The sequence below is a fragment of the Patagioenas fasciata genome, chromosome 26, assembly GCF_037038585.1.
Source record: "Patagioenas fasciata isolate bPatFas1 chromosome 26, bPatFas1.hap1, whole genome shotgun sequence".
NCBI lineage: Eukaryota > Metazoa > Chordata > Aves > Columbiformes > Columbidae > Patagioenas > Patagioenas fasciata.
In genome coordinates this window covers 7,087,076-7,113,723 of record NC_092545.1, presented here as the reverse complement: position 1 = coordinate 7,113,723, position 26,648 = coordinate 7,087,076, and the positions used below count along the sequence as shown (strand labels likewise).

At 65.6% G+C, this 26,648-nt stretch overlaps 1 protein-coding gene across 4 annotated transcripts; it reads left to right on the top strand.

Moving 5' to 3' along the window:
- Positions 1-546: 546 nt before the first annotated feature.
- FGFR1 (fibroblast growth factor receptor 1) lies at positions 547-26,648 on the top strand. 4 transcript variants are annotated; one of them, XM_065856885.2, is made up of 18 exons: positions 547-730; positions 7,112-7,309; positions 14,557-14,820; positions 15,477-15,560; positions 15,808-15,983; positions 17,248-17,371; positions 17,991-18,181; positions 19,324-19,468; positions 20,654-20,850; positions 21,965-22,110; positions 22,225-22,346; positions 22,458-22,568; positions 22,660-22,850; positions 22,945-23,067; positions 23,158-23,228; positions 24,169-24,306; positions 24,758-24,863; positions 24,958-26,648. In XM_065856885.2, exons 2-18 carry the CDS (start codon positions 7,219-7,221, stop codon positions 25,132-25,134), a joined length of 2,457 nt encoding a protein of 818 aa, XP_065712957.1. In that variant the 5' UTR covers positions 547-730; positions 7,112-7,218; the 3' UTR covers positions 25,135-26,648. The 4 variants fall into 4 exon arrangements, with proteins under 4 accessions (XP_065712957.1, XP_071655495.1, XP_065712958.1 ...); XM_071799394.1 differs by having other exon boundaries at positions 20,654-20,857; positions 21,966-22,110; XM_065856886.2 differs by lacking the exon at positions 14,557-14,820 and having other exon boundaries at positions 548-730.

Below are 26,648 nucleotides of genomic sequence, written 5' to 3'. Positions count from 1 at the left end.
GGATTTGGGTCTGGCAACATTTAAAAATCAGCTCACAGAAAGTGGGTGCCCCGAGGTCTCGCTTTGCAGAGGGCTGGGCTGGGCTGGGCGCTGCCCGAAGCTCTGCCCACACCTGCTGCCTGCGTGCTGCTGCCCCGGGCTGGGCGCTGGGCAAACCGCGGGGTGCAGGGGACCCCTTCGCCCCTGGCTGCGCCGGGGCCCGAGGCTTTCCCGGTGCCACCGAATGCAACAGGGCGAGAGCAGGGAGGGGTGAGCGTCCCCCCGCCGCACGGCCAGCGCCCGCTGCCGCAGCCTGGGCTGGTTCCGGGGCGACAACCGCCGGCAAAACCCAGCGGGGACCCCCGGGATCCCGCTGCCGAGAGCGCAGCCCGGGGGCCCGGGCGGGCGGATGGCCCGGCGGCGACTACAAGCCCCATCAGGCCGCTGAGGAGGAGGAGAAGGTGGGAGGAAGGCGGGGGAGGAGCCGGGAGCAGGCGGCGGGGCGGTGCGGGAGCGGCTCAGACCGGCGGCGGGCGCTCGGCGGGGACGCGGCGGCGCGGGCAGCGGAACGGCAGCGGCGGCCGTCGGGGCGGCCGCGCCTCCGGGAGCGCCTCCCGCCGCCACCTCGGGGCCGGCCCCGCCATGGGGCGGCCGCTGTGAGCGCGGCGGCGGCGGGGCTGCGCCTCTCGCCCCGGCCGGGGCTCCCCTCCATTGTTCCCGGGAGCGGCGGGCACCGCGCCGCGGGGCTCCGGTGAGTACCGGGACCGGGGCCGCCGGGCATCGCTTTGTGCTCCGTGCGGCTGGCGGCGGGGCCCGATCCGGGAGCCGGGGACACCCCCGTCCCGCGGGGCTCCGCCGCGGGCGGCCCTGCCCCCCTCCCGGTGCACCCGTGGCGGGGCGGCTCGACGGCGGCCCCGGTTCGCAAGCATGGGGCTTTGCGGACACTGGGAGGGCTGCGATTTGCAAGTGCTGGAGGTTAGCGGACATCGGGGGGGCTCCGGTGTGCGTTGTCGGGGGACTCGGTTTGCGGCTCCCGGGGGTCGCGGGGGCCCCGGTTCGCAGCGCTCCGCGGCTGGAGCCTCTCGGCGGGCGGCAGCTTTGAAAGGCGGCGGGTCCGAGCGGGTCCTTCGGACCGAGCCGGGGCTGGAAACCTGCCCGCAGCCCCGGTCCCGGGGCGGGCTGGGGCCGGAGACCCCCCCGGGCTGCAGGGGAGCCCGGCCGGAGCTATTTTCCGAGTTGCTGCCTGGCCCCTATTCTCGAAAAGTTGCTGGGCGGGAGCCTCGCGGCTTCCAGAAAAAGACGGAGAAGGAGCTGGGTTTGGTATTGTCCAAGATTTTGGATCCTGGGGCGTTCGGTGGTCACCGGGGACGGGGGCGCTCGGAATAACGCGGTCCTGGAGTTTGTGCTTCCCTTTGTGTTGCTGCCTGCGGAGAGGGGGAGACTCCGAGAGGCTCCTTTATCCGAACTCTTCGCGGGTCTCGGGGAGTCGCTGCGGTTTGTACATGGCGAACGCGCAGGGAGCGCGGCGTGGCGGCCTCGGTGCCTGCGATACTCAGTTATCTGCTGGGCCGGTGTGCGCAGCCCGCCAGCGCCCGCCCGGGCTTCGGGTGGCGTTTTGGGGGATTTTTGCGGTCGGGGCCGCGAGCCGCGGTCGCAGCCAGCTGGCCTTGTGCGGGCTGAGCGTGTCCGCGTTCAGGTTACAGCCAGGAGCGCTGAAGCCGCCTGGCGATTCTCCGCTCTGCCCGGATTGCTGGGTTACTGCCCCGTGGCTCGGGTGTCGCGGCTGCCCGGTGCAGCTTCCTGCCCGTCAATGTTTAAACCTCAGCGCTGCGGTTCGCCCAACTGCTCGCGTTAATAAAGCAGCCGGGCCGGGAGCTGCTGCTCTGCCGGGGTCCCGGCCGGAGCGGAACGGGGGTTTGCGTGCGGGCGGAGGCGGGGATTTGCTCTGGCTGGAGGTCTCTGGGTGCTGACCAGCTGGATGCGAGTGTGTGCAGAGGAGTGGGGGTGCGGGGGGGCAGCCACCCTGCCCAGCGTGGGGGATGCCGCAGGATGCGGACCCCGCAGCCCCCTGCTCTGGCTCGCAGCCATTTTCCCCACACAGGAGCACTTCCTCCCTTAATCTCTGTGGGGGCTGGCATGCACTGCTGCCTTTTCCTTGTGTTGCTCGGAGAGGATTAAAACAAATAGTCCCTGCCCTGGCGGGGTGAGGCAGGAGCAGCACTGCTGCACAAGCACCCTCGTGTGCACCCGTGGGCTCCTGGCTTTGCTGTGCCAGACGTGCCCGCTGTGGGGAAGGGGCCCCGGGTCGCTTCCAGGTGTGAACTGGAGCTCCCTGTGTGTTGATCTGCTGAAAAACGGAGCCTGATCTGGGAGCTGCATCGGCTCCGGCCCCGCTGGTTGCCCCGGCGCTGCCGCCCCCAGGCCTGGCTGCTGGAAGAGGCCACTCAGCCGCGCTGGGTCACAGATGTTCGTCCCATCCCAGCCATTCAGCTTTCTCCCCCACTGAGGACCTTTTGCTTCTGGGTTTGAAGGCAAATGGAGGTAGCAGAAACCCATCCAGCCCCCTCCCCAGCTGGGTAACAGACTCTCCCAGAGGCTGTGGTTGTGTCCCAATGTCCCTGTCCTGGAGCAGTCAGTGGCACCAGCCCGGGGGAGGTTTTTGGGTACCCATGGATGCTTTGTAGATCTGAAAATCAAGCCCTTGGGTAGGCATCCCCGAATTTGAGGATACTTGTAAACCTAACCCGGTTTTACAGAGACGTGTGGGTGAGGCCGGGCCTTTCCCCGTCCTCCTGCCCCGTGTGCCAGGCTCCCCACAGCTGGGCGCCCACAGCGAGCAGTGAATTGGCTGCTGGAGACGCCCCGGGAGCCGCACGTCCCCGCCAGGCTGCAGCGCCGGTGCCCGGGAAGGGTTAACGCAGCGTGGATGCTGCACAGTTGGATATTTATTTTTCCAAGCATGTGTCTGCTTTAGGCATTATAGGTTTTCCCTGTAGTTACATTTGCAGTTGTATTTGCTTTCTATTTCAGCAATACTTGGTTCCTGACCTGAGGCGCAGGCTGGGGCCAGGAGAGGGCTGAGGGAAAGGTTTTTCTCCACCTCGCCCACAAATTTTGCCTTTGCCGTGCCCTTCTTCCCCAAGGGCACCTGCAGGGCTGCTTGTGTTGAGGCTCAGAGAAGAACTGAGCCTCCTCCCCTTGTTTTGGAGCTGCAGGGCATCTGTGCCAGGCGGGGTCTCCCAGGGGCAGTCACCACCTCTCCACCCCGAGGGCCGTGTGGGTGCAGCCCCCACGGAAGCCTCGCTGACCTGGGAGCTGAGCTCCAGCTCTTCTCCCCGTTGACTTTGGCCTTGCCCTGTTGTTTTTCTGCCGGCTGCCTACGCGCTGGTCACTGGCACCGAGGCACCCGGGTCCTCGCCTGCCCCCGGGACGCTCTGACGTGGTGGGTGCTGCACGGGCCAGCTCTGCTCCATCACGGGGAGCCCCGGGCTGAGCGTGGCCCCAACCCTGCCCCGGGACCCGCTCCCGCTTTTGGCACCTTCGGTGCATTCCTGGGGATGAGCCGTGGGGTGCGAAGGGGCTTCCCCACAACACCCAGCTCGGAAGCGTCCAGCGGCGGCTGCCCCCGAGCGGGGAATGTCCCATCTCGTGCGGCGTCCCTGGGACAGCTCAGCCCTGTGACTCACGGACGTGGGACAGCCAGAGGCCAAAGTGCAGCCCGCGGGGTCCCTGGGGACAGTGGGGGAGACAGGTTGCACCAGACGGCTTCTCCAGCACACACGGGCATGCAAAGGATGCGTGAGAGCATCTTCCCCGGCACGCGGGGTGCGTGAGCCCCGGGAGGGTGTGCGGGTGGGCGCAGGGGTGTCCTGTCGCTGCTCCGAAATAGCTCCGTGGGTGTAATGGCGGGTGTAATTGCGGGCGCGGAGGCAGGTCTCCGCGGGGCCGTTAGCCCTGGCTCCTCTCTCGCTGCTTCCATTTTTAGTTGTTTGAATCCACCCTGAGCAGTAAATTGCAGAGTGCTGGGGGAGCGGGGACGGTGCCCGGCAGGACCGGACACCCCCCCTGCCCGAGCCGCTGCCCTGGTTTCCTGTGGGGATGTATTTAGAAGCTGTATGAACAGGGAGAAGAGCCATGCTGTTTGCACAGGTAGGAGCGCTCTCCCCGCTTCCTCATCCTGTCCAGCGGGCGCAGAAGAGCCCGGGGGGCAGGTGCCATGGCGCTCCCTTTTGCCTTGGGAAGGAGGGAAGGGTCTGCGCCGCCCCAGCCCTTCAGCATCCGCTGCTCTGAACACCCAGATTTCCTCAGGTGCTGCTGGGCCTGCTCAGGGGAGCAGGAGGATGCTCGGTTTGTGCAGGATGTGTCCCTGTCCCCCACCGTTCTGGAGCCGAGCATCAGTGGCTCTGTCCCTCCAGACCTCAGCACAGGTCTGTCCGTCCCTCCCTCCCGTGCCCTCCCAGTGACTCCCAGCCCCTCGCTGCCGGTGATCCCGCGCCATGGGAATAGCTGCTGTGAGCCCCTGAATCAGCTGGAAGGCGCCCGCTCCGAGGGGTGTCTGGAGAGGGCTTTGCCGTGCACCGAGCCAGCACTGACTCATTTTTCAGGAACTGCGGCTTCTGGAGGCTCTGCGCTCCCCTCCCTCCATCCCTCCCTCCATCCCTCCCTCCATCCCTCCCTCCATCCCTCCCTCCATCCCTCCCTCCATCCCTCCCTCCATCCCTCCCTCCATCCCTCCCTCCTTCCCTCCCTCCGTCCCTCCGTCCCTCCCTGGGCGTGGGGCGGCTCCGGAGGCCCACGCAGCCGCTCCACATTAGGACATGTTCCGGGAGCGTGTGCTGTCGATAACAAAACCACTTAGAGACAGAAAATAATTTCCAGAAATACTGAAGGCTTTTTTTTTCCCCAAGGAGAATTCCACCTCCCCTTCCAAACCCCGATAAATCGATAACATTCAATAACTGTTTGAAAGCGCTGCCTGGCGCCTGGGAGCGCTGGCACTGGGAGATAACGCCGGTGTTTGCCGGGCGCTGCTTTTCCCTGCCCGGCCGCTTGTGTCAACATTCGGGTCCCAAATGCTCCTGCGCTGGGCAGAGCTGGGCAATTGGGGCAGGGAGGAGGCGGCTGAAGCGCCCGAGCCTGCATTCCGGGTGTGTTTCCTTGGGCTGCAGAGGCTGTTTGGGGGCATCTGAGCTCACCCGGTATTAAACTGGAGCCCTTGGGGGTTGCTCAGCCCATCCTGGGGGAAGAACCGGCGATTTGGGCAGGGGGAACGAAGGGTCCTGCTCCCTCCCTGGGACGGGACAGGCGGCGGCCGGAGCTCCAATGGACTGAGTGCGTGGGGAGGATGAGTAGCAGCTTATTACTCACTGCAATTATTACTCACAGTTTTCAACAGCACATACTTTAGACAGATATCTGACGGCAAAAGGACGTGGTTGTTCACGCGGCGGGTTGGGAACGGCTCGGCGCGGGGCTTTGGGGAGCAGGAGTCGCTCGGGAGAGGATCGGGGTGAGCTCAGGGTGCTCGGCAAGGGCTGCGGGGCGCGGGGGCCCAGCTGCAGCCCAGGGTGCTCAGCCGGAGCCTGGAGGAGGGTTTGGGGACGGCATCATCGTCCACACCCTGGTCCTTCCGCTGCTCCGGTGCGGGGCCAACATCGCCTTGGCCGGAGCGGCGCGGCCGTGCCGGGGTTGTGCAATGAGCTGGGCAGGGATCTCGCTGGCGAGCTCTTCGGTGAAGCCCAGGGGGACAATTAGTGACGGCCGGTGTCAGGACCCGCGTCCCAGGCTGCTGCCGAGGCGCAGATGTGTGGCGGGGGTGGAGCGCGGGGCTCTGCTCGCATCCACGCTGCTGGGACCAGTTGGCCAGGGCGCCTTTGGCTCCGGCGTCCCCCTCGAACGCGTTTTGGCAGCGCTCCACGCTCCCGGCGCGGCGGGAGGGAGGGACAGGCGGGGGAAGGAGGACGAGGGCACATCCCGGGGGTGTCCTGAGCCGGCATCGGGTTCCGCTGGGTCTCCCCGTGCCAGAGCCCGCTCTGATCCCTCCCCGCACGCAGCGTCCCCTGGCACGGGAAGGGGCCGGGGACCCGAGGGGACGAGCAGCTGGAGAGCCCAGCGTGAGAGCTGGCAGGGACCGGAGCGAACTGCGGCGCTGGCCCTGGAAACCGGGGATTTCTCCCCGAATGGCCGCTCTGAAAACAGCTGCTGGTGGAAAGAGATCTGCCGCACGTGGGAGCGGGGCCAAGGCGCCGGCTAACCCCTTCGGCTCCGGGAAGGCGTTGCCATAGCAGGTGGCTGCATGTGCCCTATAGATCCTATAGGGAATGGAAGGAGCCGGGTTTGCAGCAGGATCTGCTCTACCAGGCTTGCACGGTGACATGGATGACGTCAGGTTGGGATGGCTGGATTTGCCACAGACGGGTCTGGGGTCGGTCCTGGAGCACCCGGGGGTCCGGGCTGGGTCCCGGTGCTGCCGGGGCGCTCAGGGCAGAAGATGCTGTGGGAGCAAGGGACGGGGCAGGAGGGCGTTTGCAAACACCGTGCGGGCTGGCAGCTCACGCGGGGAGAACTGACCCTTCGGAGCCCACCGGGAGCATCTCCTGTCCCGCAGAACCTCAGGAGCGGGAGGTTGGTTGTCATCCGAGCAGAGTTAAAGAGAACTAAGAAATTTCTGGGAGCCACCATAGCATGATGACCCAGCCGGGGCCAAGGAGGTTTTTGTTTCCGATTCTTGCAGTGTTTGGTCTGTATGGAGTTCCACCCTCCAGCACAGTGTAGGTGCAAGAAGAGGAAAGCGGGAGAGCAGAGATCTCCCGTTCTTTATAACGGTGTTGGAAAATGTCTCCCACCGTTCTGGGAAATTTCTCTGCACTCGATTCTGCTTCGCCAGCAGTTTCACTCTTGACATATCAGCGCAGGAGAACACAACCCTGCCCGGCAGCGCTGGGTCGCTCCGGGCTCGGAGGGCTCTGCAGGGACCTGCCCCGCGCTGGGGACGTGGTGTCGGGGCGGGATGCTCCGGAGCGTCACCCGCGGAGCCGCGCTGGGACAGCGGGGCTGTGCTGGGACAGCGGGGCTGGCGGGGGACGCGGGGGTGCAGCCGGTCCTGCCCTGACTCTGCTTTCCTCCCTCGCAGCTCGGAGGGGCTGACGGCCCGGCGGAGACGCCCCCCGCGCCCGCCCGGGGTCCCCATGGAGTGGGAGTTGCGGAGCCCAGTCGCCGAGCAGTAGCCGCAGCAGTGGGATGTTGACCTGGCGGTGCCTCATCCTTTGGGCTGTGCTGGTCACAGCCGCGCTCGCCGCCGCCCGCCCGGCCCCCACCCTGCCCGAACAAGGTAAGAGCGGCCAACGGGGGCTCCGCGTCCTTCGCGTTTCCCTGGTGGTGACCTGGACGGCGTCTCTGCGAACAGGCAGAGGCTGGCGCGAGGGCTGCAGTGGGGACGCGGGCACGTCCCCGGCAGCCAGCACGGTGTCACCCGGCTGCCTGGCACGTCTTGTCTGCTAAGAGCAATTTGCGTGGGCACAAAAAGCCTGTGCACGGCGTCAGCGTCACCTGTGGGCGGTTTAAACCTGGTGGGAGATTGTGGCAAAACCTGATGTTGTGGCTCGGAGAAGGCTACAAAGCCCCAGGGGCTGTGTCCCTGGAGTGGGGTCAGTGTGTGACATGGCACTCGCTTCCCCGTGACAATCTGCAGCTTGAGATGTGTGCGGAGCCGGTCCCAGCGCTGCTGGCGGCTGCGCTGCTCCTGGGGACGAGGGTTTGGGTGCAGACCGGGGGTGCCCTGGCCTTGCTCCCCGCTGGGGAACACCCGTGGGATCAGCTCTGCCGGGGTGCAGCGCACGGGTGCCCTGGCGCTGGGGACAGCCGGCCCCGGCCCAAGCGTCGCTCTGGCGTTTCAAAGCCTTGGCCTTCCCCTCGGTGCGGCGGAGAATAAACAGAGCAGGCACCGCCGCACGGGACTTCTGACTTTCTGCCTTTTGGTTTTAATTACCCAAGAATGTCTGGGCTGTGGGGTACTGCTTTGCTTTTTGAGGCTGGTTCCCCCTTCCCTCTTCCTCCCACCGAAACCCTGAGAGGCCGCTTGCTGGTGCTGCTGGTGCGGTGCTGTGCAGTGGCACAGTGCAGTGGGCTGCTGTGCAGTGGCACAGTGCGGTGGGCTGCTGTGCAGTGGCACAGTGCGGTGGGCTGCTGTGCAGTGGCACAGTGCGGTGGGCTGCTGTGCAGTGGCACAGTGCAGTGGGCTGCTGTGCAGTGGCACAGTGCAGTGGGCTGCTGTGCGGCACCCCAGGGAGCAGCAACATTCCGTGCTGGCGTGAGCAGCGGGTCCCGGTTTGCGGGTCCGTCCCGCGGGGCGCCGGGGCCGTGCGCGGTGCCCGGGGAGCAGGCGGCTCCCGCGCGGAGCCCGGGCAGAGCGTCGCGCACAAGCGCCATCTCCAAGACTTTTCCACTGGCATGCTCGCTCCCCGCTTCTGTAAATAAGGCGCTCGGCAGCAGTAAACATGTTTTTCTCGGGAGATTGCTCTTCCTGGAAGAGGTTTCCCGGCGGCAGTTGGGCAGGGATGGCTCTGGTGCTGCCGGAGAGCAGAGCGGCGCTGGCAGCCCCGCCGTGGCGCTGGGAGAGCTGCCGGGGTGTGCAGGCTGAGGGCTGAGCTGAGGAAAGTTGGGTTTGGGGTGCCCTGCAGCACCCAGAGGGTTTGGGGAGCAGCGTCAGGCGGAGGAGGAGGAGGAGGAGAGGCTGGAGAGGAGGGAGCTGGGTCCTCGCCAGCCTCATGCCAGGGCTAACAATAACCTCTGGAAACATTTCCCGACACGGTTCTCACCAGGGCGGCCCAATTAGTGCCACAGCAGGAGCCCGGCTGGAGCAGAGTCCGTCCCTTGGCTCCGGGGCCGGCTGGTGGGAACAAAATGTTCCCGGCAGGACGCGCGGGATGGGAAGAGCCGCTGCGGGGCCAGAGCCGCGGCCCTGCCACCGGCACCGTGCGCGTCCCCGGCCGCCGCGGGCTCCGGCTCCAGCCCTGGGGTCCCGCGGGGTGCGTGGGGACACAGCTCCTGTGCCGTGGGACATTGTGTCCCCGTGGCCGGGCTCGCTGTCCTTCCCCTGCGTCCCCACCGGCTCCTGAGCATCCCCGTGCTGGGGTCCCTCTGCCGCGGAGGCAGCGGCTCTCCCGGGCTTTGTTGGGGATGTTCATGGGGTTTCGGTTTTCTCCCGGTTCTGAGGCTCCAAGGTCCCTCCCGAGGGAGCGAGTAACCCCCAGCCAGCGGCCCCGGCCTCGCCGCAGAGTGGTTTGCAATGGCCGACCCGCTCCCCGTGGCGTGGGGAGGGGGCTTGGGCGCTCTGCCTTTGCCAGGGGCTCCCTCCCATTCCTGAAAGTTCTGCAGCAAGTAAAATATTAATGGGCACTTACTGTGTTTTATAGCTACCTAAATTTGGAGGTGGTAAAAAACCCCTAGTTAAGGGGAAAAGCCAAAAAATTTCCATGACCAACCTCCGTGGCCCTCCCTCACAAAGCTGCTCTTTGTCTTCAGGTTAAATAGAAACCTGCAGAAAATTGCCGAGGGGATTTGTTTTCCTCTCTCCTTGTCTGCTATTGTCCTCGCTGCTGCTCAGGCATTTCCAGCGCTCAGGGTCTGCCCATCGCTGCCTGGGGAGCAGAGCGGGTTTGGGGGAGCGGAGCGGGTTTGGGGGAGCAGAGCGGGTTTGGGGGAGCGGGACGCTGCCGTGCCCTGGGGACGCTGCCATGCCCTGGGGACGCTGCCGTGCCCTGGGGTGCTGCCGTGCCCTGGGGACGCTGCCATGCCCTGGGGAGCTGCCGTGCCCCGGGGTGCTGCCGTGCCCCGGGGATGCTGCCGTGCCCCGGGGTGCTGCCATGCCCTGGGGGTGCTGCCGTGCCCTGGGGGTGCTGCCATGCCCGGGGATGCTGCCGTGCCCGGGGATGCTGCCGTGCCCCGGGGTGCTGCCGTGCCCCGGGGTGCTGCCGTGCCCCGGGGATGCTGCCGTGCCCTGGGGAGCTGCCGTGCCCCGGGGTGCTGCCGTGCCCCGGGGATGCTGCTGTGCCCTCGGGTGCTGCCGCCTCCTCGCTCCCCAGACCTCGCAGCACAGGCAGGAGCGTTGGACAGAACCTGGGGCTGCGATCTGCTGCTTCATCTGAGGTGCAGGCTGGGCAGGGTGGGGGTGCCCGGGGCAGCGAATAACGCCCCTCCCTGCCCGAGGAAGCAACTGGGACCAGAGGGTGGGGAGGAGCTGCTGCCCCCGGGCTGGCTGGGACAGGAGGAGCCAGGGATGCCTTGAGCCCCCAGGAAGGAGCCAGCGGTACCTCACACCACTGGCATCCCCCTGCTGTGCATCCCCTGGGATGCAGGGATGCTGCTGGGGGCATCCCCCCGGGCTGGGGGGGTCCAGCAGGGCCAGGAGCTTTTTAAATAAGAAAGAAGCCAATCCCCGCATCCCGGTAAGCGCTTCCTGTTGGGATTAGTGGGGCTGCCGGGCATGTGTGTGCTTTTTCTTCAGGAAATACCTTCGGAAAGCCCCGCTGGGGTCTCCAGGGCAACCGGTGGCCGCGGCCCCGCGCCCCCGCCCGCATTGTCCCCGCGCCGCTTTGTTGGCCGCTTTATTGCCATCGCCACCGCCATCGCACCCGCCGCCCCCGCGCTCGGGGGCTGCGCGCCGGGCCCCTCGCTGTGTGTGTGCACAGACCTGGGGGGCGTGGAGGTGCGGGGGGGTGAAGGTCAATCTGTGCCGCTCCTCTCCCCGGGGTTGCTGCCCCACGTCCCCGTCCCCAGTGGGGCCAGCCCGGGGAAGCCGGTGACAGTTATATGCACTTGGTGACACTCTCCATCTGGCTGGCGCTCGGCTCTGCTTTCAGTTCCATTTCAAAGCTGGAACAAAGTAATAAAAGCAGCGCGGGCTGCCCTGGCCGCTGCAGCCTGCACCTACTTTTTGGGCTGGTTTGAAAGCCGAGGAGCGACGTGCAGGGCTGGGGCATCGGGCTCTGCCCTGCGGGACCCAGACCGGGAAACCGGGGCTGCCTCCCTGGCCCGAGGAGTTTGGGTTGAAGAGGGAACAGCAGATAGTTCAGAAGTGCCAGATCTCATGGCTGTTTTGCTGCTTTCTCCCGGCGGGCGAGCTGCTGCTGTTCCCTTTGCTCTTCTCCTCCTCCCTTCACCCCGTGTCGCTCAGAGGGGCTGTGAGCATCCCCACAGCCCGGCTGGGCAGGGGGATCCCCCGCCCCGGTCGCCCCTTTGTGCGGCTCCAGGAGCATGCGGAGCCCGGCCGTGCAGCGCCAGGGCAGGCAAGGCCCGGGGAGCAGAGCCAAGCGTTTGTCTGGCCGATTAAACTTGTGCTAACGTGGCTGCTCGGGGCGAGCTCTGCGCGCCATGGGCGCAGCCGCCGGGCGGCGGCTCCACGGAGGGGCTGGGCTGCACCTGGTGCCGGGGCTTAGGTTACAGAGAACCAGAACACAAGAAAGAGACGTTTGAGGCGGATGGAGTCCAGCGATCAAACGGGCTCACCCTCGTTAACGTACGTGGGGTACCTCGGTACCACAGCTGCTCCGGCTGCCATCCCGGGTTTTACAGATGCTGCGTTTCCAGGGGGGTTTCGGTGCCTCCGCTGCCGCGGGAGCCGGGCTGCGCGGTGCCAGCAGAGCCGTCCCGGGGGCCGCGGCGCGGTCCGTGTGCCAGGCGGCCCCGCAGCAGCGCCGTCCCAGCCCGCCCGAGGGTGAGCGAACCTGGACATGCTCATTAGCCTGTGAATCCGTTTGCAGGCTGTTCCCACCAAGGCGCGTTTTCCGCCTTGTCCCCGAGTGCCAGAGATGGGCTGTGGGTGAGCGGAGGGCACGGTCCTGCCCTGCCCTCTGCCTCCCCGCTCCCGTCCGTCGCTCCGACGCCTCCGCGCGTCCCGTCACGCTGTAATGCAGAACAGCCCCCGGCTCACGGACCGGGGGGAGGGGGCTGCTGCCTTTGAAAAGCAATCTGGCCACACGCCGGCGGCCCCGGCCCCTGCCCGGGCTGCTCAGGGCCCTGCGGCCGCGGGGCGATGGCCCGAGGGGCGGTGGCACTTGCACGGGCTGCCCGGGGGCTGCGCGGTGCTGAGCCTGCGTCGCTGCATCCTTGAGCCTCAGCATCACTCCAAAGGCCTTTTCTACCCCCAGGCCACCTCGTCCTCAGGCTGCAGGTCCAGCTGGGAGGCGTTTGCAGAGCAAGGGGCTGGCAGGAGCTTCGGCACGGCAGGTTCTCCTGTGGTGGCCCTGGGACAGGCTCGGTGGGGAGGTGACCTCTGCGAGCTCTCGCACCGCCGCGGTGTCGGGACGTTCGTGGGCAGCTCCAGCCACCTTCTGCAGGTTGTTCTGCTCGATAAGGAACGAGCTTATCGGTGCGTGGGGAGGGACAGACCTGAGCGCCGAGGGGGCGGCGAGATAAGGGCAGATACGGCTGTGCCTGCGGCTCCGAGTTTCGCCTTGGTTTGGGTTTCGGCGGCTGTTTATCGCTCGCTGACCTTGCTCTGTTTGAGAAGGGAATCGGGACGGACAGGAGGACGTTGTGTTACCCAGTGCTGCGGTGTTCGGACAGACGGCGATGGGACGTCGGGGCACGGCTGCTGCATTGTGTGCCTCTGAAGATGCCTGTGACCAATCACTTGAAACACAAATCAGGGCGACTGGAAGTGCCCATCCTGCAGGAGGAAAGCAGGGGGAAAGCAGGATTGCGAGAGCAAGACCTTCCTTCCGCCACCAAGAGACTCCCACCACTCTTCACCTTCCACGTTAAAAGGCTTTATAACGTCTTACGGATGGATCTGGAGCCATGGCTGTTGCCCTTCTAGCAGCCAAGGAAAGTGAACTGTGCCCCACCACGCTGTTCTATGTGAGTGCTCAGCAAGAGAAAAAGGAGAAACTCAAGCTGCTTGTAGCTGTTTTCCCCATGAAACTTCTCGTGAGCACGAAAAGGAGCGACCAGAAAGCAAAGTGCAGATCACGGTGCTGTAAATGGGAGTTTCTGGAGCACTGAGCTCTCGGTTTTGGCAGCAGGGAGCTGCTGGTGGGTCCGGGGAGGAGGACGCCGTGGTGACAGCGCTGTCCCCACGCTGCCAGCCTGTGCCCCTGCCTGCGCTGGCCCGGGCAGGGCTGTTTGCCCGAGGGTTCGGTGCTGGCACAGACCTTGCAGGCGCAAGGACGAGCTGGGGACGAGGCTGCGCTTGCCCGGCTCGGTGGCACCGAGAGGTGGGGGCGATAACGCGTGCTGGTTTGCAGTGAGACGGCCCCTCCGGCGCGCACTCGGATGCTGCAGGCGTTTGTAATTAGCTGCTGCTTTGCAAATTGCTGGGTTCTGTGTGGGTCCCGAGGGAGAGCTGTGGCTCTGCTCCTGTCCCCGCAGCCAGGGTATGGTGCCTGCGGGCTGTGTGTGCTCTGAGCACCTCGGTCCTGGAGCCGGGGATTGGCTGAAGTTTGGATGTTTCTGGGCGGTTTCTGCTGGGCTGCCTGTGCAGGGTTTGTGGGGATTTTCCAGCCCCCGTTCTGGATCCTCTGACACAGAGCAGTTGCACCGTGGAGAGCGTCGGCCGTGCCCCCGCGGCACCGTTGGCTCCCACTCCCGGCTCAGCCGGAGGTGCCGTGGAACCGCGGCGATTCCTTCCGGGACGCTACCGAGCAGCTCTGGCCCTGAGAGCTGCGTCCACAGCAGCACCCAGGACCCGGAGCCACATGCATCAGCCCGTGCTGCTCGTTCCCAAGATGATGCTCGTGCTGCATCTGCCCTGCATTGCCACCCGCGGAGCTGCAGCAGCCCCAGCCCTTCCTTGGGCCGTGGAATTCAAAGGGATGGTTTGAAACCCCGAGCTCTGCACCAAGAGCCGCTCGTGCACCCCCTTGGAGCTCTTGGGGTCAGAGCCGTGTCCACACAACCCAGAGAGACCAGCTCATGTAGCAGCGGGATGGAGAGAAAGGACCTTTGTGCTGCTCACACAAGTGTTGCATCGGGGAGCAACTGCAGCAATCCCCGCCCAGGGGGCTGCGAAGGGGATGCCGCGGCCACCACCTGTGTCACCGGAGCTGCCCTGGGCTGACCTGTCCCCGTTACCCCGCTCCTGCCCGCTGTCCTGGCGCAGCCCCCGGCTCTCCTGCCCCTGTCCCTGCGCTCTAACCGGGGCAGGGGTCCTGGTGGCATGGGGACCCTGGCCCGCTTCGCTGGCTGATGGTGCTGGGGATCTCGGGAGCCCTGCGCAGCGGCAGAGCCGAGCGGGGTTTGGGATTTGGGATGCTCCTGCCCAAACAGCTGCTGCTGCCTGAGAAATCTCAATTTGCCCGTTTCTCCCCCATTTCAAAGCCCCTGCGCGGCAGCGTGTGAGTGCTTTTGAACTCCCCGGCCGGGTCCTGCCGCGGGGTGAAGTGCTTGGTGCTGCTTGGGGTGCTCGCAGCTCTGCCTCTGCCTCCCCCGCTCTGCAGCCGCCCCGGGGCAGCCGCTCCTGGAGCATCCCCAGCAGCGCATGGTGCCTCATTAACACCGAGCCGCGACAGCAGCGGTTTCCTTCGGTCTCTGTTCCTTTTCTCCTTTTTCTTCTCTTCTTCTCTCTCCTAACCCCTCCAGCTCTGCCCAAAGCAAAAATCGAAGTGGAGTCGTACTCGGCGCACCCCGGCGACCTCCTCCAGCTGCGCTGCCGGCTGAGGGATGACGTCCAGAGCATCAACTGGGTGCGCGACGGCGTCCAGCTGGCCGAGAACAACCGGACGCGCATTACCGGGGAGGAGGTAGAGGTCAGGGACGCGGTGCCCGAGGACTCGGGGCTCTATGCCTGCATGACCAACAGCCCCTCGGGAAGCGAGACCACCTACTTCTCCGTCAACGTCTCAGGTTCGTAGCGGCCCCGGGCGCGGGGAAGGGGCAGCCCCGGGGCCGGGCTGCGGAGCGATGAGCCGGCAGCCCCCACTCGCCTTGGCGCGCTCGCCAGCACACACACCGGCCATGCATGCGCCTGCCCGGTGAGTTCGGGTAGATTTGGGGTGCCCCAGGAGCCACCGGTGCGGCACAGGGTCCCTGCGTGCCGTGGTGCGGGGGCAGCAGCCGCAGGTGTCGCCGGTTGGTGTGGGGGCTCCAGGGAAGCTGAGCTCTGCGGTGGAGCGTGAGGCTGGAGAGGAACGAGTGCTCGCGGTGTCTGCGGAGGCGTGGGGCGATTCTGTGTCCGTGGGGGCTTGGTTGCTGCCCCAGAGGGGTTGGTGGCACCAGGCGTGGGACAGGACCCGTGCGTGGACACAGGAATCACCCACGGGGCAAACTGCTGCACGACGTCCATGGCTGTGACACCAGGATGCAGGCGCTGCCAGCCCGGCTGTGCCGGGTCCACACACAGCGGTGTCACCCGTGGTTCCCGCGCCCCCCACCAGCGCTGTCCTGGTCACCCACTGTTCTCCATCCCTTGTCACCAGCCCATGGTGCTCCGGTCCCCGGCCGGTCCCGCTGGGGAGGGGTCTGTGCGCGAATGTTCAGCTGGGCCGTCTCTTCTCTTGCAGACGCGCTCCCCTCCGCAGAGGATGATGACGATGAAGACGACTCCTCGTCAGAGGAGAAGGAGGCGGATAACACCAAGCCAAACCGTACGTGTGGGATGGGTCAGTCCCCGCTGCCCTGGCTTTGGGGGGGCGAGGGGGAGCTGAGGACGCTTCCCAGCACCGCCCAGGGATGGAGAAAGGAACACCCGTGTCCGGAGGCACCCTCGGGCATCCCCGCTCAGCCCTGCCGGGGCGCCCTGGGGTTAAACCTGGAGCAAAACGCTGGAATCCTCCATGGTTAGGGGGTCTGGCCAGGTGCCCCCACCACCATGCTGACCCCCCCACTCCACAGAGGCCATCGCTCCGTACTGGACCTATCCCGAGAAGATGGAGAAGAAGCTCCACGCCGTCCCCGCCGCCAAGACGGTGAAGTTCAAGTGTCCGTCGAGCGGGACGCCCAACCCCACGCTGCGCTGGCTGAAGAACGGCAAGGAGTTCAAGCCTGACCACCGCATCGGGGGCTACAAGGTACCGCGGCGGGGGGGCCGGGGTGGCACAGCCCCCAGGGGCAGCGCCCGTCCCTGCCGGCAGATGCTCAATCCGGCTGGGTGCCCCTCGGGGGGCCGGAGCCAGGGGGCTTGCCTGGGGAGGGGGAGGATGGGGAGGGGGCTCTGCAGATTAAGAGGCACCGAGCCCCCTGTCCGCGCAGCCCCCAGCGGCGGCAGATGGGCCCCTCCGCCATTCCCGTTGCCAAATCGCCCCATGGCGGTGACAACAGCGGTGACCTGGTTCTGGGTCGTGTCAGTGCCGGGGAGAGGGGGCCAGCCTGTCCTCGCGGCTTCGCCTAATCCCCCACGAGCCGAGGGCGGGCGGGCTGCGCTCCTCCAGCAGCCAGGGGCTGTCACCCTGCGGGCAGCCCCGGTGGGGACCCCCGGGTCACCCCACAAGGTCACCACCATAGTCCCCTCTCTTCATCTCCCCTGGTTTCCTGGAGCGCGGCGGCAGCCTGCCCGGGGTTTGTGCCCCTCGGTGCTGCGGGGACGCGGCTTCGGTCACTCCAGCGCCACTATTGCACAAGTGGCATCCGGCCGTGGCCCTGCGTGCCGCCGGCTCCAGCAGGTGCCAGGACGCGCAGCGGGAACTCAGCCACGTTGCAGCCCTGGCTCCGGGCAGCACGTCCCGGCAGGGACGCCGGATCCCAGGGAGCTGGCAGCACCGCGGCTCCCCGGCCGGCGACAGCGCCGTGCCCTGGATAGCTAATGGGGCTGAAATGTGGGGCTGTGGAAACAACCAGTTTCCAGCGGGGAGGGAGGAATGCAGTGGGTTGGGGGCTCTCACCAGAAGGAGCAGAGCTGGGCGCAGGAAAGTTGTCCCTGTGCCCAAACGGGACCTGGGGAGCACTCGCAGCCCCCCGAGCCGCCAGGACCTGTGCCAGAGGACAACACCTGGGTGTGTGACGCCCAGGCTGCACGGCGCCCGCTGGCCGTGCGGAGCAGCGCGGGTCCGGCCCCATGGAACAATGCCGGTCTGTTCCCTCCGCGCTGGGGCCGCCGCACAGGGGTGTCCCTGCGAGCCGGGCCAGCCCATCACGCTCGGCTCCCAACATCTGCTTCTCGGCACAGTTGGCTCATGCGAGGCTGTCCCGGGACAGCTGGGAGCAATTACAGCCCCTGCGTAGGAGAGGGGAAAGGTGACCTCAAAGGGAGATTTATGTCCTGGCTCTGCGGCGGGGGCCGGGGGCCGAGCCAGCTCTGACATGTGACCGACTCTGTCGTTGTCCCCGTGTCCCCAGGTCCGCTACGCGACCTGGAGCATCATCATGGACTCGGTGGTGCCGTCCGATAAGGGTAACTACACCTGCATCGTGGAGAACAAGTACGGGAGCATCAACCACACCTACCAGCTGGATGTCGTGGGTGAGCAGCTGGGGGCCACCCCCTGTCCCCCACCCTCCCCAGCAGCAGCGGGTGCTGTGCCCTGTGGGGACGGGGACGGGGACGGGAGTCTGCGGCACAGCCGGTCCCGGGCGGCGGAGGCAGAAGGTTCACCTGACCCCGTCTGGGGATTTTTAATTGTGGTGGACATAATTTCATAGACCAGACAGAAACTTTTTCTAATCGCCTTATTAGCCATAATTCCCAGCTGGGAAGGCTGGTCTGAGCAGTTCCACATGTGGAGCTGCTCTAAATGCCAGTAAATGAACCATTAAAAATGTGATTTAATTTGATTACACTGAGCAAACTGAAGGGAACAGTCAGGGAGGGGAACAAAGGGGTTTGTTAATGCTGACTCACCGCGGTGGCAGCCGCTTTGTTAACGGCCCCGGCCCTCGTTAGGTTTGTTTGACCTCTGACCCCTGCCATAGGTACTGCCGTCCCTGTCCCTGCCCTGGGACCTCACCTGTCCCTGTCGCCAGCTCCTCCTGGCTGCTCTCGCCCCACTGCGGGGGGTCCCTGGGGAAGGGGACACTGGACGCATCAGTGCCCACCCCAGCCAGGGTGCACCCCGTAACGTCCCCGTGTCCCCGTCCCGCAGAGCGGTCCCCGCACCGGCCCATCCTGCAGGCGGGGCTGCCGGCCAACAAGACGGTGGCCCTGGGCAGCAACGTGGAGTTCGTCTGCAAGGTGTACAGTGACCCCCAGCCCCACATCCAGTGGCTGAAGCACATTGAGGTGAACGGCAGCAAGATCGGCCCCGACAACCTGCCCTACGTGCAGATCCTGAAGGTACCACCGGGGAGCTCCGGGGAGCAGGGGGGAGAGCGCAGGGGCTGCCCGACCCCCGGCTGCACACGGGCACCCATCCCTCTGAGTCCCCAAAGGCACCCGCCGTGGGGCTGGGGCGAGCACGGCGCTGGAGATGTGGGGCTGAGCCCCCGATCTGTCCCGGCGGGAGCAGCTCTCCCTGCTCGCAGCGAGCAAACGGGCTGCATGCGAGCCCCTGGGGGTGCGTGGGTGTCCCCAGCTGTGTCCCCAAGCCCAGGGGTGCATGGACGTCCCCAGCCATGTCCCCACCCCCCGGGGTGCGTGGACGTCCCCAGCTGTGCCCCTGACCCCCGGGTGCATGGGGAGCAGCATTACAGCCTTACGGCTGCCCCCTCCTCCGGTGACCCCGGGTGCCAGGGAGCACCCCCGCGCCGGCGGGGCCGATGCCGATGCTCCGGCACTGCCGGTGCTCCGGGCGCTGCCGTTGGCAGCCGCCTCCGTGTGACTCCATGTTGTTGGTCTGTTCCAGCACTCGGGGATTAATAGCTCTGATGCGGAGGTGCTGACCCTGTATAATGTGACAGAGGCGGAGAGCGGGGAGTATGTTTGTAAGGTTTCCAATTATATTGGCGAGGCCAACCAGTCTGCGTGGCTCACTGTCACCAGGCCCCTGGCCACAGGTAATGGGAAGGACGCCCGCCGCGGTGTTTCCTCGCACCGTCGCTCCCCGGCGGCGGAAAACAAACCTCTGGGCTCTCTGGTTTCTGCTGTTTCTGGTGCCACAAGCCATGGAAAAACACTCAGCAGGGCCGGCTGGTTTTGTGCTGTGTGTGTGTCCCGGTGTGTCCCCTGTGCGTGTCCCCGTCTGTGCTGCCCTCCTGTCCCGTCCTCGTGTCTCCAGCAGCCGGCCGGCTCTGCCTGGGGCTGGTTTCTCCATGCAGCCCATGGCCAGCATGTTCCGATGGGCAGGACGCTCAGTTTGGTGAAGGGTTTTTAACCAGCGTGTCCGTAGGTCGGCCGGGATGAGTGGTCATCCCGGGGGTCTCGTAGCAGGTCTGCAGCGGTCTCTGTCTGCTCCCCAGGGCTCTCCCTCCTCTCTGGACTCCTTCCCAAAGGTCTCATGTCGTTTGCTTCTCCGTTTTTGCTTCCATTTTTCCCTCTAGACGGCTGGCGTTAACACGACAGACAAAGAAATGGAAGTCCTTCACTTAAGGAATGTCTCATTTGAGGATGCTGGGGAGTATACATGTTTGGCGGGTAATTCTATTGGGATCTCCCATCACTCTGCATGGTTGACAGTTCTCGAAGGTATATACTCCTCTTCCTTTCCTCCCTCCTTTCCGGCGTATGCATCGCGGGCCGGGAGAGAGCGTCTCCCCCGTGGCCGTGGGACGGGGTGCGTGGCCCCCGCTGTGTCCCCCTCGCCCCCGATTGGGGTCTGTCCGCCGCTCTCTCCCTGGCCCAGACGATGCATACTCAGGGTGTTTAACCAGGGCTGTGTGTCGCTTCTGCTGCGCTGCAGGGCCGCTGTCCCTGTCCCCATTGATGCTGCCCCCCGGGCATCAATGCCGTGCGGACCCCAGCCTGATAACTCCACCAGGGAAGTTTTTGGGGCGCTGTGTGGTGGTGGCTTTTCAGCCAAAAACTCTCCCCGTTATCAGGCGGTGCTTTGCCAGCCAGGTGTGCTCGGAGGTGGGACAAAGCTCGGACTCCCTCTTACAGCTCTGTCTGGGGCTCTGTTCTTTGGGGGGGCCGGGTTGGGGGTGCTGCTGGGGTGCAACGGCAGCTCCCACCCCGACAGATTCACCGCGGTTTGCAGCCGCGCTGCACCACGCCATGTGGATGCAGCTGCTCTGCGCCATTCGCGGCACTGCCACCTCCTCTGCCACCAGCGGCCACCAAAGCGGGGTCTGTCCCACGGCAGGGGGGACGGGACCCTCCTCCCCGCCAGCCCGGGGGTCCCGCTGCTGCTGGCGCTGCTTCTGCCTGCGCTGCCCGAGCTCCGACAGTCGTTATCGGTAGCGCCCGGGCACCGCTGCGCAGCCCTTCCACCCCTCCAGGCACAGGGTGACCCCCGGACCCCAGGGGACCTGCAGCAGGCAGGGGACCCATTGCCCAGGGGTGCCCGTGGTGCCCCATCCCTGGCAGTGACGCAGGAGCATCCTGAGAGCTCTGTGACATGGCCACTGTCCCCCCACTTCACACCTTCCCCAGTTGGCCCCTCCCCAGCCCAGAGCTCCATCCCGCCCTGGGCACGTCCCCGGGATGCGGCAGAGACGTCGCCCAGCCGCGGGGCAAGGAGCTGGGGGTGCCACACGCCTTCCCCACGGGGGTGGGTGCTCAACCCCCCCAGTCCCTGCCACACACTGCACTGAGGTCCCCGGCGCTGCAGAACGTGTCCCCGCCCAGCATGGGGAGCAGCCCCAGCTCCCCAGCTCCGCTCCCCAGCGCCAGGGGCTCGCGGGTGCTGACGCCCTGTTCGCGCTGACCCAGCTATCGAGGACACCCCAGCCATGATGACGTCCCCCCTCTACCTGGAGATCATCATCTACTGCACCGGGGCCTTCCTCATCTCCTGCATGGTCGTGACCGTCATCATCTACAAGATGAAGAGCACCACCAAGAAGACGGACTTCAACAGCCAGCTGGCCGTGCACAAGCTGGCCAAGAGCATCCCCCTGCGCAGACAGGTAACAGAAAGTAGAGAGGGGGTTCGTTTGCACCTACTGCCCCTCCCGGGGGACCTGCCCTTGCTGGGGGGAGGTTTCAGAATGAGGATGATGGAGGGAGACCTTGGGACCATCTCCTCCTGCTGTATGTGCCACCCTCCCCAGCCAGTGGGGACCGTCAGTGGGTTCCGATGGGCTCTGCCCTGCCTGGCAGTGCAACGAGCCGGGGGGCTGCACAGCCCCTCCGCCCCCCGCGGGGCTCAGCGGGGCGCTGGGGACCAGGAAGGATTCACAGCAGTTTAACGTTCCAGCAGAAGAGTGTGTGTTACACACCCAGGAGACAGAGAACTCCAGGCTGTAGGTTTTTGCGGTATCAGCATGCCAGAAATTAATTAAAAATTACTTCATCTGGGTCCAGCATGGAAGCAGCGCCAATGGGGCCCCACGCCTGCGGGCAGGGGGATGCAGGCGGGGGGGATGCAGGCAGGGAATGCAGGCAGGGGGATGCAGGCAGGGGGGATGCAGGCAGGGGGATGCAGGCGGGGGGATGCAGGCAGGGGGATGCAGGCGGGGGGATGCAGGCGGGGGGGATGCAGGCAGGGGGGATGCAGGCGGCGGGGATGCAGGCGGCGGGGATGCAGGCAGGGGGGATGCAGGCAGGGGGATGCAGGCAGGGGGATGCAGGCAAGGGGGATGCAGGCAGGGGGGATGCAGGCAGGGGGATGCAGGCAGGGGGGATGCAGGCAGGGGGGATGCAGGCAGGGGGATGCAGGCAGGGGGGATGCAGGCAAGGGGGATGCAGGCAGGGGGGATGCAGGCAGGGGGATGCAGGCAGGGGGATGCAGGCAGGGGGGATGCAGGCAGGGGGATGCAGGCAGGGGGGATGCAGTCAGGGGGATGCAGGCAGGGGGGATGCAGGCAGGGGGGATGCAGGCAGGGAATGCAGGCAGGGGATGCAGGCAGGGGGGATGCAGGCAGGGGGGATGCAGGCAGGGGGGATGCAGGCAGGGGGATGCAGGCAGGGGGATGCAGGCAGGGTTGGGGTGCAAAGGCTCCTGGTCAGCATCTCTGCGCAGGACAGCACCGCCCCCCACGCTGCGTGAAGGTAACCCACGGTCCCCCCCGGCCCCCGCAGGTCTCGGCCGACTCCAGCTCCTCCATGAACTCGGGCGTGATGCTGGTGCGGCCCTCGCGCCTCTCCTCCAGCGGCACCCCCATGCTGGCCGGTGTCTCCGAGTACGAGCTGCCCGAGGACCCGCGCTGGGAGCTGCCCCGTGACAGGTGACGTCCCGGCCCTGGGGACGCGGGTGGGAGCTGGTGGGGACAGCGGCGCTGCCGAGGGACCTGACCCCTCACGGTCTGGTCTGTCCCCTCACGGTCTGGTCTGTCCCCCAGGCTGATCCTGGGCAAGCCACTGGGCGAAGGCTGCTTCGGGCAGGTGGTGCTGGCAGAAGCCATCGGCCTCGACAAGGACAAGCCCAACCGCGTCACCAAGGTGGCGGTGAAGATGCTCAAGTGTAAGTGGTGGTGAGAATGGGGGTCCCGGTGCAATGCCGCAGCCCTGGCTGGGCGTGTGACACGGGGGGACCCAGCCTGCCCCCCCGACCTCCGCCTACCCCCCGTTTTAGCCGACGCCACGGAGAAGGACTTGTCTGACCTCATCTCCGAGATGGAGATGATGAAGATGATTGGGAAGCACAAGAACATCATCAACCTGCTGGGTGCCTGCACGCAGGACGGTGAGGATGTGCGGGCCGGGGGGGCTGACGCTGTACCCGGGGGGACGGGACCCCCGTGCCGGGGTCTGGCCGCTCACCCGCCGTCCCACAGGTCCCCTCTATGTCATCGTGGAGTACGCCAGCAAGGGCAACCTGCGGGAGTACCTGCAGGCGCGGCGGCCCCCGGGCATGGAGTACTGCTACAACCCCGCCCGCGCCCCCGAGGAGCAGCTCTCCTTCAAGGACCTGGTGTCCTGCGCGTACCAGGTGGCCCGCGGCATGGAGTACCTGGCCTCCAAGAAGGTGAGGGGCTCTCGGAGCGGGGGGTGCACCCAGCGCTCCCAGCCCAGCTCATCGGGGGGCTTGGGGACCACCTGACGGCCCCGCGCTCGGTCAGTGCATCCACAGGGACCTGGCGGCCAGGAACGTGCTGGTGACCGAGGACAACGTCATGAAGATCGCTGACTTCGGGCTGGCCCGCGACATCCACCACATCGATTACTACAAGAAGACGACAAACGTGAGTGGTGGGCGATGGCAGCGGTGCTTGCCGTGCCGGGGATGTCCCAGCGCGGTGACACAGCCAACGTGGGGCTTTCTGGTGTCCCAGGGCCGCCTGCCGGTGAAGTGGATGGCCCCCGAGGCGCTCTTCGACCGAATCTACACCCACCAGAGCGACGTGTAAGTAGCAGCCATGGGACGTCTGCTCCCTGCCCGGCTTCACAGCAATGGGCTGGGGTGGGGGGACCCTCACTTGTCCCTTTCAGCTGCCCCCCAGCACCCGCTGCCCTCCCATCCCGCTGCCCCCCCAGCGCCCGCTGCCCTCCCATCCCGCTGCCCCCCCAGCGCCCGCTGCCCTCCCATCCCGCTGCCCCCCCAGTGCCCGCTGCCCTCCCATCCCGCTGCCCCCCCAGCACCCGCTGCCCTCCCATCCCGCTGCCCCCCCAGCGCCCGCTGCCCTCCCATCCCGCTGCCCCCCCAGCGCCCGCTGCCCTCCCATCCCGCTGCCCCCCCAGCGCCCGCTGCCCTCCCATCCCGCTGCCCCCCCAGCGCCCGCTGCCCTCCCATCCCGCTGCCCCCCCAGCGCCCGCTGCCCTCCCATCCCGCTGCCCCCCCAGCGCCCGCTGCCCTCCCATCCCGCTGCACCCCCAGCGCCCGCTGCACCCCCAGCACCGCCGGTGAACACGATGCGCACCGCGGCAAAGTGCACCAGCTGTGATCCGTCTTAATTAAATGAAAATACAATTAGCGCCAGCAGACAGAATACAGGATGTTTCAGAGATGTACCCCATTTGAAATCACTGTATCTCTGCAGCCACGAACCGCCCATGAGTAAAACTCTTCTGGTGCACGCAGCAGGGGGAGGGAGCACAGAGCGTTCATAAAAATGCTACGAAAACTTGATAACTTTTTAAACTGTTTGTAAATTTTTGTGTGATTGTAACACGTTGGGTCCGTCTTTTTGAAACACCCTGTGTTTTGAATCACGATTGTATTTGGTGGTGGGACTCGTTTGGCTTTGTGCGCCGGCCGTCAGCGCTCGTCCCTCCTGCGGGTACGCGGAGCTTTGCGGAGGGGCTGTCACCCACGCGGTGTCAGCCGGGGGTCCCGTTCCCGGCAGGTGGTCCTTCGGCGTGCTGCTCTGGGAGATCTTCACGCTGGGCGGCTCGCCCTACCCCGGCGTGCCCGTCGAGGAGCTCTTCAAGCTGCTCAAGGAGGGGCACAGGATGGACAAGCCCAGCAACTGCACCAACGAGCTGTGAGCGCCGCAGGGGACGGGGACAGGGACGGGGGGGGGACACCGGCGCCGCCCCGCGTGCACAGGCAGATGTTCCAGCAGTTCCCTGCAAAAACATCAGCTCAGCCCGTTTGTGATAATTGACGCCTCCCTCTGGTATTTCCCAGTGGGGTGAATCCCGGGGTGACCCTGGCTCAGCTCCCCGTGCATCCCAAACTGCCCCACGTGCCCTGGTGGATGGGCAGGCGGGGACTCCCTCCTTGCCACGTGGGATTAGCCCTAAATATGCAATAGCATGTAAATATAGATGAATGTAAATATATAAATACCTGTAAATATAAATATATAAACACGTAAATATATAAATACCTACACATACAAATATATAAATATAAGTAGCATATAAAAATGCAATATCACCTCCAGCACCTTTGCTGGCCGCGGGCTCAGCCCTCGCCCCCTGTGCCCCCAGGTACATGATGATGCGGGACTGCTGGCACGCCGTCCCCTCGCAGAGACCCACCTTCAAGCAGCTGGTGGAGGACCTGGACAGGATCGTGGCCATGACCTCCAACCAGGTAGGAGAGACACGGCGCCAGCCCGCGGCCCCCGAGCCCTGCTGGGATGGCCCCTCCGGGGTGTCCCCTCCCGAGCCCTCTGTGTGCCCCCCAGGAGTACCTGGACCTCTCGGTGCCACTGGACCAGTATTCCCCCGGCTTCCCGGCCACGCGCAGCTCCACCTGCTCCTCGGGCGAGGACTCTGTGTTCTCCCATGACCCCCTCCCGGACGAGCCGTGCCTTCCCAAGCTGCCCCCCCAGCACACCAACGGCGGCCTGAAGCGACACTGAGGGTGGCCCTGCCACCAAGGACTGCCGTGCCGTGCCGTGCCGAGCCGTGCCGTGCCGAGCCGTGCCGTGCCAAGCCGAGCCGTGCTGTGCCGAGCCGTGCCCGCGGGCTGCCGTGCTCAGCCCTTACAGGACAGGTTCAGAGACAAACCGCAGCATCTCCCGTAACCAAACCCACCCACCCCTCGTGCTCCTGCCGCCTCCGTCCGCTCCCTGCAGCCTCCATCGCCCGCTCCCTGCAGCCCGAAGCTTTTGTCCTGATGGGTTTTGGCGTTTCCTTTTACTTTATTGTTTTTAACGCAATTTTCCATGAACTCTGTGCTTGACTGTTTCCACTTGGTTACGCCAAAATCCTCCCCGGTGGGCAGCACCCAGGCACCGGCCACCCAGCCCGGGATGGTGGGTCCTGGCAGGGCACGGAGAGCCGGGCTTAGCTGGGCTTAGCTGCGCCTTGGAGAACTCGCTAAGCCAAGACCAGCGCCAGGTTCTGCGGCCACGTGAGCCAGGGGTGTGCCGGGGATCCCCTTGGTGTGCCGGGGATCCCACTGGTGTGCTGGGAACCCCACCGTTGTGCTGGGAACCCGCCGGCACGGCCCCAGCTGCCCCAGGGCTGGTCCCGCAGCTCGGCAGCACCGGCACCCGCGGGCTGTGCCGACCCAGCGCCGGTACCGGGGGGCGGGATCCGTGCCGCGTGCGTTTCCCGGCACTGCCGGGGGCGGCCGGACACAGCAGCGCTCGGAACAGATTCCTGTGTACATAGCTAAAATATGTATAAATATGAATATATATTTACATGTCTTTTTAAAAGGGTTGTTACCAGAGCTATACCGGTGGGTAGTGAGGTACTAGTGGCTGGTAGATATCAGTTGCTACAAAAAAAAAAAAAGTCCATATATTTTGCTACTTTTGCTGTTTTTATTTTTTTAAATTATGTTCTAAACCTATTTCAGTGTAGGTCCCTCGGTAAGAATTGCTGCTGCTGCTTCAGTTTTATATGGGGTTGTATTAAACAGTAATAATAACGTGTCGATGCCTTTTGGGAATGCGTTGTCGTGCCGTGCCTGGCCTCGCCATGGCCCCACGTCCCCCGCGCTCGGGGCCGGGCACCGCGTCGGTGCCCCCGCGGTTTGGGCAGTGCCGGTGCTGGGGGTGCCCGGGGGTCCCGTGGGGAGGAACGGGGGCTTGGGGGTCGCAGTGGTCCCCGGGACACCGGAGCAGTGCCACGTGTCACCAACACCTTAACCCAGCTCGGTGCCCGCGGGGGACACGGGCCATGCCACCAGTGCCTTACCGGTGCCCGGTTTGCCGTGCCGGGGAGGACGGGGCGCGTCCCTGGCTGGGGACAGCGCGGGGACGCGTGTGTCCCTGTCCCTCCTCGTCGCTGGTGTTGAGACTCCAGAGCCAGACGCTGTTACTTGAAAAGTTTATTTTGCCTTTGTATGGAGAAATATTATTTGTTGTAAACTCTTCTGTACTGAATCTGGAATTCTTGTAATTATTAAAGACTTTATCCACGA